The sequence below is a fragment of the Pelophylax lessonae genome, assembly GCF_965119305.1.
Source record: "Pelophylax lessonae genome assembly, chromosome: 4".
In the NCBI taxonomy this organism is placed as follows: domain Eukaryota; kingdom Metazoa; phylum Chordata; class Amphibia; order Anura; family Ranidae; genus Pelophylax; species Pelophylax lessonae.
In genome coordinates this window covers 42,438,825-42,453,703 of record NC_138771.1, presented here as the reverse complement: position 1 = coordinate 42,453,703, position 14,879 = coordinate 42,438,825, and the positions used below count along the sequence as shown (strand labels likewise).

The 14,879-nt window shown below is 44.4% G+C and overlaps 1 protein-coding gene across 2 annotated transcripts in view; it reads left to right on the top strand.

The window, feature by feature from the left end:
* The window catches only part of SV2B (synaptic vesicle glycoprotein 2B), a 277,072-nt gene extending 265,830 nt beyond the window's left edge, over window positions 1-11,242 (top strand). For both annotated transcript variants that reach the window (XM_082254320.1, XM_082254319.1), the window contains exons 12-13: window positions 365-524; window positions 9,992-11,242. In XM_082254320.1, coding sequence (XP_082110446.1) covers window positions 365-524; window positions 9,992-10,175 — 344 coding nt within the window. In that variant the 3' untranslated portion in view covers window positions 10,176-11,242. The remainder of the gene's footprint in view (window positions 1-364; window positions 525-9,991) is intronic.
* Window positions 11,243-14,879: the final 3,637 nt, after the last annotated feature.

Here is a 14,879-nt window from a genome sequence, read left to right as displayed (position 1 = left end):
TGCGATGATGTCACTCCCACGCATGCACGGGGGAGGCATCATTTACGGCACAGGATTCTAAAGGAACAGCACGGACGGCCATTGCTTCAGAGCGCACGCGCCGATGACGCCATTGGCTGCATATATAGTAAATATCTCCTAAATGGTGCACGGTTAGGAGATATTTACAGTACCTATAGGTAAGCATTATTATAGACTATCCTATAGGTGCAAGTACAAAATTGAGGTTTACAACCACTTTATTGTAAGTACCGTCCCTTGTGCTGATTTAAAAAAAAAAAACTATAAACGTAAGCTTTTTTTCCCCTTTATTTTTAATATCTTTTATATTAGTTCATTTTATATGTTTATGTCTTCCTTGTAGCTGGCTCCATGCTCATCTCAGCGGTTTGCTGCTTCTTCCTGTTCTTTGGTAACAGCGAGTCTGCAATGATTGGCTGGCAGTGTCTTTTCTGTGGAACCAGCATAGCGGCCTGGAATGCCTTGGATGTGATCACTGTAGAGCTCTATCCCACAAATAAAAGGTATTGCCTCAATAAATCATTTTTCTTTTTTTTGAAAATTTGTATTTATTAAAGTTCTCACAAAACAAACAGACAAATACAACACAATGCCACGCAGGGCAGCACTAAAACAAAACAATTGACAACAGGTCAATCAGCGCCGGTTCACACTGGCGCGACGCTACTTTCAGGGGCGACCTCCGAGGTCGCGGTGCGAGCAGCGCGCCGCGACCTCGGAGCGGCCGCCACAGACTTCATAACATTGAAGTCTATGGCGGTCGCCTCCTGGTCGCCCCAAAGAAGCTCCGGACCCTTTTTCTAGGTCGGAGCGACTTGTGTCGCTCCTATTAGAACGGGTCCGTAGCTTCCCTATGGGAGGCGACCTGCGGCGACCTGTGAGGCGACCAGGTCGCCTCACAGGTCGCCCTAGTGTGAACCGGGGCTCAGACTATAATGGAAAACTAAAGAACAATAGACAATATAAAAATCTAGTGTATATATAAAATGTATAAATTTATTTATTACAAAATATTTAAAAACATCAATTCACATATAACTACGCCTGAAGACGGGTTTCGCCTGGACGGCTTCTTCAGAATAAGCGCAGATATAAATCTTGGCTGATTGCACGACAAGCAACGTGAGAAAGATGGTGCGGATCCGGCCCAACAGGCCCAGAGCACGCGTCAGATAGGAAGAGTCCACCACAATGGAACAAGAACCAAACAGGCTGCATACACAACAGACCTCTGAGCACCAGGTGGATTGTCTAAACTCTAAAGGGTACATTTTGCCTCCTGTGATCCTCCTCCTGTCTTTACTAAACCATCCATATGTTTTAAAGAAATTAAAGAAATTTCACTGCTGGCTCCTTCTTCCTCTAATTTTTCGGTTTGGTATTGAGCATTGTTCCTGCAGGATTTACAAACACGAATCTATCTTGGAGGTTGGATTATTTTGGTCTAATATTCTGCTCACTGGCCATATATCTCCCTCCTGCGGGTGACCCATTGTGGTGGACTCTATCTGGAGCGTGCTCTGGGCCTGTTGGGCCGGATCTGCGCCATCTTTCTCACGTTGCGTGTCGTGTAATCAGCCAAGATTTACATCTGCGCTTATTCTGAAGAAGCCATCCAGGTCGAAACCCGTCTTAAGGCGTAGTTATTTGTGAATCAATGTTTTTAAATATTTTGTGATAAATACATTTATACATTTTATATATACACTAGATTTTTCTATTGCCTATTTTTATTCAGTTTTCCATTATAGTCTGCCAGGTTAATTTGTGCACCTATAAAATCCCTAGTTCCAATATTCTGTTTTGTATTTCTTAATTTGGGATGTTGGGGCTTTAATTTTGTGTAAATGGCTCCACCCACTAAATATAGTAAGTACCAATACTGTGTGGTGCGATTTGCGTCAATACAAAATAAATGGGAACAAATTGTACTGCAAAGAATCGCGTGTGTGTAGAAAGGGAAAAGCACGATCTAGAGGGCGGTTTATTAACAATGTTAGAACTCACATTAATTACATATCTATTCAAATGTAAAATCTGCAGGTGTCCCGGTCCAGCTGATGATGGCAAATAATAGCCGCTGGAGGTGCTCACAGGGCTGGAGGAGAAGTTCTGGGACCCTTTGGGTATAGGGTGGAAGTGATGTCAGTTTGGGGTTGGACCGCCTCTACATCTCCTCCAACCCTGTGAGTATCTCCAGCAGCCATGATTTTCTATCATCGGTGGGAGCGGGACAATATGCTGATTTTGCATTTGACCAGATATGTACTAAATGTGTGTTCTAACATTTTTAATAAACTGCCCACTAGATGGCACTTTTCTCTTTCTATACACACGAGCATTAGAGGAAATCGCCTGCGATTCAGACAGGAATCACACTGCATGCCTGTTCAAATCGCATGCGATTCTTTGCAGTGCGATTTGCACCCATTTATTTTGTATTGATGCAAATCGTACAACAAAGTATTGGTTTCGGTATCAGGAGCATTTTGAGGAGTACTGTACAGTTAGAATCACTCCCCTAGGCTCACACTTAACCCTTTGATCACCCACAGGGTTAACCCCTTCCCTGCCAGTGTCATTATTACAGTAACAGTGCATATTTTTAGCACTGATTACTGTAATAATGTCACTGGTACCCCCAAAAGTGTAAAAAATGTCAGTTAGGGGTCCGATCTGTCCACCACAATGTCGCAGTCCACACAAAAAATCGCAGATTGCCGCCATTACTAGTAAAAAAAAATAAAAATAAAAATGACATAAATCTTTCCCGTAGTTAGTAGACGCGATAACTTTTGCGCAACCAATCAAAATACCAAAAATATGTAGCAGAAAACAAATTGGCCTAAAATGTTAAAAAATCTTGATTTGTTTTTTTTTGGGGGGGGAATGTTTTATAGCAGAATGTGAAAAATATATATTTTTTTTTTCATAATTGTCGCTTTTTGTTTTTAGCGCAAAAAATAAAAATCGCACAGGTGATCAAATACCACCAAAAGAAAGCTCTATTTGTGAAAAAAAAAGGACGTAAATTGTCCGTTATATTATTGCAGTGCCAAATTGCAAAATAGGGCCTGGTCAGGAAGGGGGCAAATCCTTCTGGTCTTAAAGTGGTTAAAGCGGAGTTCCAGGCTAAAATCAAACTAGGTGTAAATCAAATTGAGCACACCAATAACCCCCCCCCCCCCCCTTTTGTTTTTGGATGTCCTTTTTTTTTTTTTTTGGGCGTTTGTACTTTTTTTGGCATTTTTGCAGCAGGACTTTGGTCCTACCTACGGCGGGGTACGTCATCTCCGGATTTGCATGGGCCCCTCCTCCTTCCCCCCTCCCCAGCTGCCTTCTGGAATCTTTTTTTTAGACTCGTGATGAGTGTGTGAGCAGCTCGACAGATATACCGTAATTGCTGGTATAAAACCAAGTAGTCTAGCCTGCCCATAGTTAAATAGTACATGACGCTAAGTAAAAGAATAATGTCCAATTATTTTCTTATGATATATGCATTTTTTTTATATATTTTTTAAATGCCATAATTTATTCATTATATTTTTATTACAATATATATGAATAATTTTATGAAATTATGGAATAATAATATAATAAATATATATATATACACACACACACACACACACACATACACACACACACACACATATACATACACATTTATATATATATATATATATATATATATATATAAAACTATTTCTCTTAAAAAACACTATATATATATATATATATATATATACATACACACACTGAGCAAAATCCAACACTTTAGTTTTTGCCCCCATTTTTCATGAACTGAAAACCAGTCAGTATCTGGTGTGACCACCACTTGCCTCACACAGTGCAACACATCTCCTTTGCATAGAGTTGATCAGGTTGGTGATTGTGGCATGTGGAATGTTGGTCCACTCCTCTTCAATGACTGTGTGAAGTTGGTGGATATTGGCAGGACCTGGAACACGCTGTCGTATACCTAGATCCAGAGCATCCCAAACATGCTCAGTGGGGGACATGTCCGGTGAGTATGCTGGCCATGCAAGAACTGGGATGTTTTCAGCTTCCAGGGATTGTGTACAGATCCTTGCAACATGGGGCCGTGCATTATCATGCTGCAAAATAAGGTGATGGTCGTGGATGAATGGCACAACAGTGGGCCTCAGGATCTCGTCACGGTATCTCTGTGCATTCAAAATGCCATCAATAAAATGCACCTGTGTTCATTGTCCATAACATACGCCTGCCCATACCATAACCCCCCCCCCCCCTCCACCACCATGGGCCACTTGATCCACAAACGTTGACATCAGCAAACCGCCCACCCACACGCCATACACGCTGTCTGCCATCTGCCCTGAACAGTGAAAACCAGGATTCATCCGTGAAAAGAACACCTCTCCAAAGTGCCAGACGCCATCAAATGTGAGCATTTGCCCGCTCAAGTCAGTTATGATGACGAACTGCAGTCAGGTGGAGACCCCGCTCAGGACGAGGAGAATGCAGATGAGCTTCCCTGAGACGGTTTCTGACAGATTGTGCAGAAATTCTTTGGTTATGCAAACCGATTGTTGCAGCAGCTGTCCGGGTGGCCGGTCTCAGACAATCTTGGAGGTGAAGATGCTGGATGTGGAGGTCCTGGGCTGGTGTGGTTACACGTGGTCTGTGGTTGTGAGGCCAGTTGGGTGTACTGCCAAATTCTCTGAAACGCCTTTGGAGACGACTTATGGTAGAGAAATGAACATTCAATTCATGGGCAACAGCTCTGGTGGAGATTCCTGCAGTCAGCATGCCAATTGCACGCTCCCTCAAAACTTGTGACATCTGTGGCATTGTGCTGTGTGATAAAACTTCACATTTTAGAGTGGCCTTTTATTGTGGCCAGTCTAAGGCACACCTGTGTAATAATCATTCTGTCTAATCAGCATCTTGATATGCCACACCTGTGAGGTGGATGGATTATCTCACCAAAGCAGAAGTGCTCCCTAACACAGATTTAGACAGATTTGTGAACAGTATTTGAGAGAAATAGGCCTTTTGTGTACATAGAAAAAGTCTTAGAACTTTGGGTTCAGCTCATGCAAAATGGGGGCAATAACTAAAGTGTTGCGTTTTTATAATTTCGTTCATACTGTACATATGGAAGGAAGAAAGGAAGAAAGAAAGGAGGGTTCACTGTAGATGGAAGAAAGGAAGGCAGGAAGGATCACTATGACACATGGAAGTCACAAAGGGTCACAATGGCATATGGAGAGGAGGGAGGATCAATATGACACATGGGGGGCAGGAATGGTCCCTATGGCACATTGAATGATGGGAGGATCCCTATGGCATATGGAATACAGGAAGGATCAGTTTGACACATGTAAGGCAGGAAGGATCAGTTTGACACATGTAAGGCAGGAAGGATCAGTTTGACACAAGGAAAGTAGGATGGATTAATAATACAACTGGAAGACAGGAAGGATCACTATGACCCACAGAATGCAGGGAGGATCAGTATGACATATGGAAAGCAGGATGAATTAGTATAACACGTGGAAGGCAGGAAAGATCACTATGACACATGAAAAGCAAGGATCAGTATGACACATGGAGAGTAGGATGGATTAGTAATACAACTGGAAGACAGGAAGAATAAGTATGACACTTAGAATGCAGGGTGGATTGGTATGACACATGGATTTGAACATGGTACAGGAGTGTGATTTAAAAAAAATAATTTTGTATGGCAGGAGGTGGTCATAGGCTGTGCGGATATGGTACAGGAGGTGGTCACAGGCTGTGGACATGGTACAGGAGGTGGTCATAGGCTGTGCGGATATGGTACAGGAGGTGGTCATAGGCTGTGCGGATATGGTACAGGAGGTGGTCACAGGCTGTGTGGACATGGTACAGGACGTGGTTATCGGCTGTGTGGACATGGTACAGGACGTGGTTATAGGCTGTGCGGACATGGTACAGGAGATGGTCATAGGCTGTGGACATGGTACAAGAGGTGGTCATAGGCTGTGTGGATATGGTACAGGAGGTGGTCACAGGCTGTGTGGACATGGTACAGGAGGTGGTCATAGGCTGTGGACATGGTACAGGAGGTGGTCACAGGCTGTGTGGACATGGTACAGGAGGTGGTCACAGGCTGTGCGGACATGGTACAGGAGGTGGTCATAGGCTGTGGACATGGTACAAGAGGTGGTCATAGGCTGTGTGGATATGGTACAAGAGGTGGTCATAGGCTGTGTGGATATGGTACAGGAGGTGGTCACAGGCTGTGTGGACATGGTACAGGAGGTGGTCATAGGCTGTGGACATGGTACAGGAGGTGGTCACAGGCTGTGTGGACATGGTACAGGAGGTGGTCATAGGCTGCGGATATGGTACAGGAGGTGGCCATAAGCTGTGGACATGGTACAGACTTAGACTGTGCAGACATGGTACAGGAGGTGGACATAAGTTGTACATACATGGTACAGGAGGAGATGTCATAGGCTGTGTGGACACAGTACAGAAGGTGGTCATAGGCTGTGCGTACATGGTACAAGAGGTGTTAATAGGCTGTATGGACATGGTACAGAAGGTGGTCATAGGCTGTGTGTACATGGTAAGGGAGGTGTTAATAGGCTGTGTGGACATTGTACAGTAGGTGGTCATAGCCTGTGTGGACATGGTACAGGAGGTGGTAATAGGCTGTGTGGATATGGTAAAGGAGTGTGATTTGAACATGGTACAGGAGTGTGATTAGAAACCTACATTTTGCTTGCCTCAAATCACATACCATCCTTCAAAAAATGGTGCAGGATCCTTTTTTTTTCTGCACTTGTACGTGAACCTGAGTGAGCACATATGCAATGCGATTATGGTTATTGCACTGCGTTTAGCGATCTGTTATAACATTGAACCCTGCCGCAGATTGAAATCAACACAGTACTACTGCATTGCTGTGAGGGAAACGCACAGGATGTGCTGCATTTCCCACATCGCATAATTTTGAACCAGGGCTGATGGCCACATGTGAATTGCAAAGGAATTCACTTGTGTTTCTGTGTGGTGCGATTTCAGCCCATTCATCACACAGTAACACACAGCGCATTCCTTTGCGATTCACATGCGGCCATCAGCCCTGGCTCAAAATTATGTGATGTGGGAAACGCAGCTAATCCTGTGCATTTCACACACCGCATTGCAGTTGCACGGTATACATGCGATCTGCTATGGGTGTTAATGTTATATTAACCACAAACTGAAACAGGTCGCAAAACGTAGTGTGATTAGCAGAAACTCATAGCATGGGTGTGAACACCCATACGATGCGATTCAGGTGCATCGGAAAAAAGGTCCTGCACCATTTGGGTGTGGATGCAAAGTGATCGGAGCCATAAAAATTGTATGGCTGAAATGGCACCACACAGACGTTGCATGTGATGTGCACAGGAATGAGGTATGATTCCTGTGTGAATCACATACTATGTCTGAATTGCATACATTTGAACACACTGTGTTTCTATTTGCATGATCTATTTGCATATGAGAAATAATGAAGTGTAGAAACAAGTAATCTGCATGCAGTCACTTTAAAATTAAAAATGAAAAAAAAAGAAGCTAGATGAATAAATATATTTTTTCAAATGTTCAAAATGATTATTGTGTGAAAAGATCAAAGACTTACCTGGAAGCTGCTCTCTCCTGATATATTGCAGTGTGTAAGCAAATGCAGCTTTTACTAAGAGTAGGGGGGAGGAGCAGCTTCAGGTAAACAGTGTACTCAATGAAGTCCATACAAGAGGAGAGGAGAGGGGCGGGGAGGAGAGGAGCTGGGAGTGGAGGAGATCATTTTCTCACTACTGACTATGAGCTGATAGGGATAGGGAGAGGGGAGGAGAGGAGAGGAGCTGGGAGTGGAGGAGATCATTTTCTCAATCCTGACTACGAGCTGATAGGGAGGGGGAGGTGGAGAGGGGTGGGAAGGAGAGGAACTAGGAGTGGAGGAGATCATTTTCTCACTCCTGACTACGAGCTGATAGGGAGAGGGGTGGGAAGGAGAGGAACTAGGAGTGGAGGAGATCATTTTCTCACTCCTGACTACGAGTTGATAGGGAGAGGGAGGGGGGGGGAGGAGAGGAACTGGGAGTGGAGGAGATCATTTTCTCACTCCTGACTACCACCTGATAGGGAGAGGGAGGGGGAGGAGAGGAGAGGGGTGGGGAGGAGAGGAACTGGGAGTGGAGGAGATCATTTTCTCACTCCTGACTACGAGTTGATAGGGAGGGGGAGGAGGAGAGATGCACAGAGGAGAGCTGCAGTGACAGCGACACGTATCCTGACCACGATCTGATAGCACAGCAGCCACGATAAACGTGGTCTGCTCTCAGGGGGGAAGTCAGGACCAAGCAGGATCAAACTGGTAATGTAGGAGATAGAAAGGGCTAGTTAAAAAAAACAAAAGCACTATGCTACAGCTTGCTCATTAAAGGAACAGAAGCATTCATTTTTTTTTTTTTTGGGGGGGGGGGGAACAATCACTTTAACCACTTTAATACAGGGCACTTCCCTCCCTTCCCGCCCAGGCCAATTTTCCCCTTTTAGCACTGTTGCATTTTGAATGACAATTGCGCGGTCATGCAACACTGTACTTACACCAAATTTATATCATTTTCCCCCCACAAATAGAGCTTTCTTTTGGTGGTATTTGATCACCTGTGCGATTTTTACTTTTTGCTAAACAAATAAAAAAAGACAGAAAAGTTTGAAAAAAAAAAAAGTTTTTTTGTTTATGTTATACAATTTTGTAAATAAATAAGTTTTTTCCTGCACTGATGAGCACTGATGATACTGCACTGACAGGCACTGATGAGGAGGCAATGATGGGGTGGCAATGATGGGGTGGCACTGATGGGGTGGCACTGATGGGGTGGCACTGATAGGCTGCACTGATAGGCGGCACTGATAGGCACTGATATGTGGCACTGATAGGTAGCACTGATATGCAGCATTGGTGGGCACTGATAGGCGGCATTGATGGGCACTGATAGGCGGCATTGATGGGCACTGATAGGCGGCACTGACGGGCACTGATAGGTGGCACTGACGGGCACTAATGGGCACTGATAGGCAGCACTGGTGGGCACTGATGGGCACTGATGGGCGGCACTGATCGCCACTGACGGGCGGCACTGATGGGCACTAATGGGCACTGATAGGCAGCACTGGTGGGCAATAATGGGCACTGGTGTGCGACACTAAAGGATGGCAATGATGGGCACTTGTGGGCAGCACTGATAGGGAGGACACTGGTGGGCATCACTGATGGGGAGGGCAATGGGGGGCTCCCTGAGCCCTGATTGCCATCCCTGGTGGCCATAGTGGGCATCCCTGGGGTCATAGTGGGCATCCCTGGGGTCATAGTGGGCATCCCTGGTGGTTCTAGTGGCATCCCCCCCCGAGGGTCTGCACTGGTAATCAATGATCTGATTACCAGTGCCGACCCCCCCCCCCCTGTCAGGGGAGCCGCCGATCGGCGCTCCTTTACTCGTGCCTGTCAGGCACGAACTAAGGAAAGCCGATCAACGGCTGTTCCTGTTTTACTATGTGACCAGCCGTGATTGGACACGGCTGATCACATGGTAAAGAGCCTCCGTCAGAGGCTCTTTACCGAGATCGGAGGTGCAGGGTGTCAGACTGACACCTCGCATCACCGATCGCCGCTCTGCGCGCCCCCGGGGGGCGCCCATAGCGGTGTTATCCTGCCGCCGTCATATGACGTCCGGTCAGGATAACTCAACCACATTCCCGCCGTCATTTTGTAATAGGAAGTGGTTAAAGTAAAAAATCTTGTGGCTTTAGAACAACTTTAAAACCATAAATTACATCCAAATGAATGTAGATAGAAATAGAGGCACTTACAATTGCTGAATTATATTTATAAGTATTAAGCAAATCTGTATATTTATACTTTCAAATTTCTCAACAGAGCAACAGCATTTGGGATCTTGAATGGTCTGTGTAAGCTGGCCGCTATATTTGGAAACTCCATCTTTGCTTCGTTTGTCGGCATAACAAAGGTAGTTCCGATTCTCCTTGCGTCCACAGCCCTCGTAGGTGGAGGCCTTATATCTCTTCGACTACCTGAAACACGAGAACTCGTCCTCATGTAAATACATACAAAGGAACACATTATTGGGACCTTTCAGTGAAAGCGCTATAGCGAGTGAAGATTTGGGGACGGAACTACTGAAAGTTGTTTGGTTAGAGCCAAGTCAATCATCGGACATGAAAGAAAACACACATCGTCTCGGTCATCACAGCTCAAGCCAATCTGAAAATTAAAGTAGATCGCCAATGCTGTCCTCTCTCCTGGTTAATGATACATTTGTGTTTTAGTTTATTTTTATATTGTCTTTGATTTAACATAATGTATAGAATTGTATCTAGTAATAACAGGGTTTCAGAACTATCCTACTACTGGTAGTTAAATAAGAGTACAATATTATCCTAAATTGTCACCCTTGGGAAATAATTATAGATCTTTTCCAGTAGTTTTCTTGGACCATATGCCAACACTGGAAGATGGGGACTGAGTGTAAAGGAAAATATGTTAACAAAGGATGGTTTATATTGTATGTCTTCATGTTAATGAAAGAAAAACATATTTTCTCTTTTCTTTTAGAGGGGGACTAGAAGTGTCAGCAGAGATATTACTCATGGTGACCTCATCAGGCTATCCTTGATGGTGTGATTGCACATGTGTATAATTTATTTATTACAGGCATTTATATAGGACCAACAATTTATGCAGTATGGAACATACTGTACATTCCTATCCATCCCTACCCTCAAGAAGCTTACAGTCTAAGGTCCCTATTCAAACATAAATACATGCAAGCACACATAATAGGGCCAGTTAACCTGCCATAATGTCTTTGGAGTGTGAGAGGAAACCGGAGGAAATACACACAAGCACAGGGAGAACATGCAAACTCAATGCACGTAAGTGTCTTGGGTGGGATTAAAACTCATTGTTGCAAGGTATAAAATTTTAATCCGCTTTTACATGTTGTTTCTATGAATTGGAGGCTTCTACTGATGCCTACTCAAAAGAGAGGTCACCAGAACCCTCTGCATACACAACAATGTCTAGAGCAAAGTTTCTCAACTAGGGTTCCACCAGAGGTTTCTAGGGGTTCCTTGAGCAATGAGCATTTTCTGCCTCTCAGATAAGTTCCCACTGATGCCACTGATCTTTTTTTCTATCTGTAAGGGGGCAATTTATCCTAAGACCACAAGTGTAAGGAGGATTCTTCCAAGTAACTTCACACTAATGTATCATGAGTTGTAGATATAGTCATTTTTAGCAGGGGTTCCCTGAGATTAGAAAGATATTTCAAGGGGTTCTCTGTGCTGAAAAGGTGAGAATGGCTGGGCTAGAGGCTCAACCCCTCTTGATTAAGGCAGTAGAGGTTAGGGCCCCGTATGATCTAGATCAGGGGTCTCCTAACGTTTCAGTACAAGGGCCAAATCCTAAATTTTATAAATATTCGCTGGTCGAAAAAAAACATGTTTTATAGAGTTTTCTCTTCTTACAACCAGGAGAGTGCACAGCAAAATCCCTTCTTATATCCAGGAGTGCCCATCAGAGTCCCCCCATGTGTGCTCAGCAAAGTTCCCTTTACATTCAGGATTGCCCATCAGAGGCCCCCCATGTGTGCTCAGCAAAGTTCCCTTTACATCCAGGATTGCCCATCAGAGGCCCCCCATGTGTGCTTAGCAAAGTTCCCCCTATATTTAGGGGTGCTCATGAGAGTCCCCCCATGTGTGCTCAGCAAAGTTCCCTTTACATCCAGGATTGCCCATCAGAGGCTTAGCAAAGTTACCCCTATATTTAGGGGTGCTCATCAGAGTTCCCCATTACATCCTGGAGTGCCCAATGGAGTCCCCTCCCCTACATCCAGGAGTGCCTATCAGATACCCCTTTTACCACCATGTGTGCACCGCATAGTACCTCCCGTACATGCATGTGCACCCAGCAGAGCCCCCTCTTACATCCACGTGTGCCCAGCAGAGTCCCCCCCACATCCATGTGTGCCCAGCAGAGACCCCCCTTCCATCCATGTGTGCCCAACAGAGTCCTTCCTTACATTCATGTGTGCCTAGCACAGCCCTCTCTTACATCTATGTGTGCCTAGCAGAGTCCCCTCTTACATCCATGTGTGCCCAGCAGAGCCTCCGGTTACATCCATGTGTTCTCAGCAGAGCCCCTCTTATCTTTCAGGCAGCAGGGTGGAAGCCAGGAGGTGAATCAGGTTGGGACAGATGAAGTACTCCTGTAAATGCTGGGGACACATCATTGACTGCTAGGCTAGGTGGTTCTAGAACCAACCAGAGTGGCGTGTGAGAAGCTACAGTGTGAGGAGGGGACTGGAGGAGGGTCACGCTGGCTCACAACAGATACAATGGTCTCCTTGTTCTGATACACAGACCGGTCCACCCACTGCCAATCAGCCGGGGTATTTTCATGGACAGTTGCAGCAGGCCAGGTAAAATCTTGTAGCGGAGCAGATATGGCCAGGGGCCGCAATTTGAAGACCCTGGGTCTAGATAATCTGAATATTGTTACATTCCTTATCCATGGAAGACTACATAAATAGGTCCAGCCCCCAACTTTGAGGGCTTATGTAATTTTGAATGACCTCTTTGGACCCTTACGCCACCTCTGCTTTCTGTCATGAATGGGGCACTTCCTTATCAGTCTTACCATTCACTTATCCAGAATACTGTGCAGATCAGAGAGTTTCCTCAACAATGAGGGTAAGTAACCATAAAATTCAACCCTTTATTACCCAGTCCCCCACCAGCCAACAGGTAATGCTAAATATATTGCCACAATGGTTTTTATTCTCTATATATTTCTTCTATTAGCACGTACAGTATATATATAAGCACAACATTGCCAACACTGCCAAAAAGTTAATTTTGGTTTTGAGTCAAAAGATTATTTTTGTTAATGACTAATGAAGCCACTTGACCTCTTAAATCTTGAGAGGTGCAATTAACTTTTCAAGTTCTACCTAAAGACTTCACTTTGTGCCCTTTTTCTTATTCATCATCACACACATCCAATATTTCATAAGGGCACTTCAATTTCAGGTTATTTAAAGCGGTATTAAAATAAACATTTAAAGTGAAATTAAACCCAAAACATTTATTATATTGCAGCTTACCAATTCTTAGATGCGATGGTTGCATGTATTTTCATTTTTAGACTTTCTTTCTTCTATTTTCATCTGGTAAGCCAGCCAGTAAGTCTGTTGCTTTTCAAAAGAAAAAAGATCGCCAGCAGGATGCATCAGTTTTCAGACAACCCATTTACCGCTGACAGGGGTGCTTACAATGATCTGCTTTTATTTGTCCATGTAAAACCAAAAGGAAAAAAAAACTGCTGTAAATGCTTAAAAGTATTAGTTGGAGATTGGTTTCAATTTGTTTGTGTATTTAAATCTGCTAGTTCATCTAACACTCCCCTCAGCCTGACAATGCTGCTGCTAAAAGGTGCCCCCTGTGCTCCTTCATTCAGAGTGGGGGCACTCTAATACAGGAGGCCAGATCACCAAGTGAAAAACAGACGGGAAAAAAGCCAAAGAACAATAATTCAGCCACCACATGTAACGATTGGTAATGGTAAGCTGCAATAAATTAAATTTTTGGTTTGGGGTTTAATATTGCTTTAATATATTGCAGTTTACTAATCCTTAAAGTGGTTCTAAAGGCAGAAGATATTTTACCTTAAAGTGTTACTAAACCCAGGAACCTGCATTCACTATATCTGGTCTCCCACAGTACACAGAACATAGAAATGCAATAGTTTTAGTAAATATAAACTGCTAAATACCTTTTCTCACTAGCAGAGCAGTCTTGTGACTTCTACCAGTGTCTTGTTAAATTTTGTAGGAAGAATTTTCATTCTCCTCTGGCTGTCCTACGATGCTGCATGATCCCTAACCTCTGTATGGCCAGTGCTGATTGGCTCTGTGCTGATCACATGCACTCTCCCAAGAAAAAATAAAAAACTCTCTTCTTCTTTCAGGCATTTTTTCACCTAGTGATCTGACCAGTAACCCACTTAGGGTGTTTCCACTCTAGATGGAGGGACCAAGGAGAAACGTTAAAGCGGAGTTCCACCCTCAAAATCAACTTTGCACCATCCGCTTGCTTTAATGTACCTGAAAAAGAATTGGATAATTACAATTTTTTTTTGATTTACTTACCTTCCTTCCTCTTCCTCCCTCTGTGGCCACGGCCTGCGCTGTCACTTCCTGCTTGCATTGACTCCTGGGAGATGAGCCTCATCACTCCCAGGAGTCAATGTGCCTGCACCGGCCCTGCTCGTCAGTTCCGGTGCAGGCGCATCATTCCTTGCTGAACAGCTTCTGGACATGCCCAAAAGCTGTGCAGGAATGACGCACCTGCACAGGAAGTGACGAACAGGGCCGTTGCAGGGCATTCTGGGACTCCGACGTCACGAAGAGGACACCGAAGAGGACGCTCCCGCTTCAGCTGCCCACACCTGAGATGGCAGCGCTGGACAAGACATTTTCAAGGTAAGTATTTCTTCTAAAAGGTAAGTGAAACAGGGGACAGTTCAGAGGCTATCGTTGCTTAAATGCACTAGCCCTGACTGTCCCGGGGGTATTTTTATCTAAAACATTTTTTTCAGGGTGAAACTCCGCTTTAAGATGGCAGCATCAGGAGTTAGACATACTAGAAGATTTAGATGGACTTGACTAATAAATTAAAGCCGAACTCCAGCACACATTGCATTTAGCAGCCATATCCATCATGACAGTGTTGGAATGGACCAACAT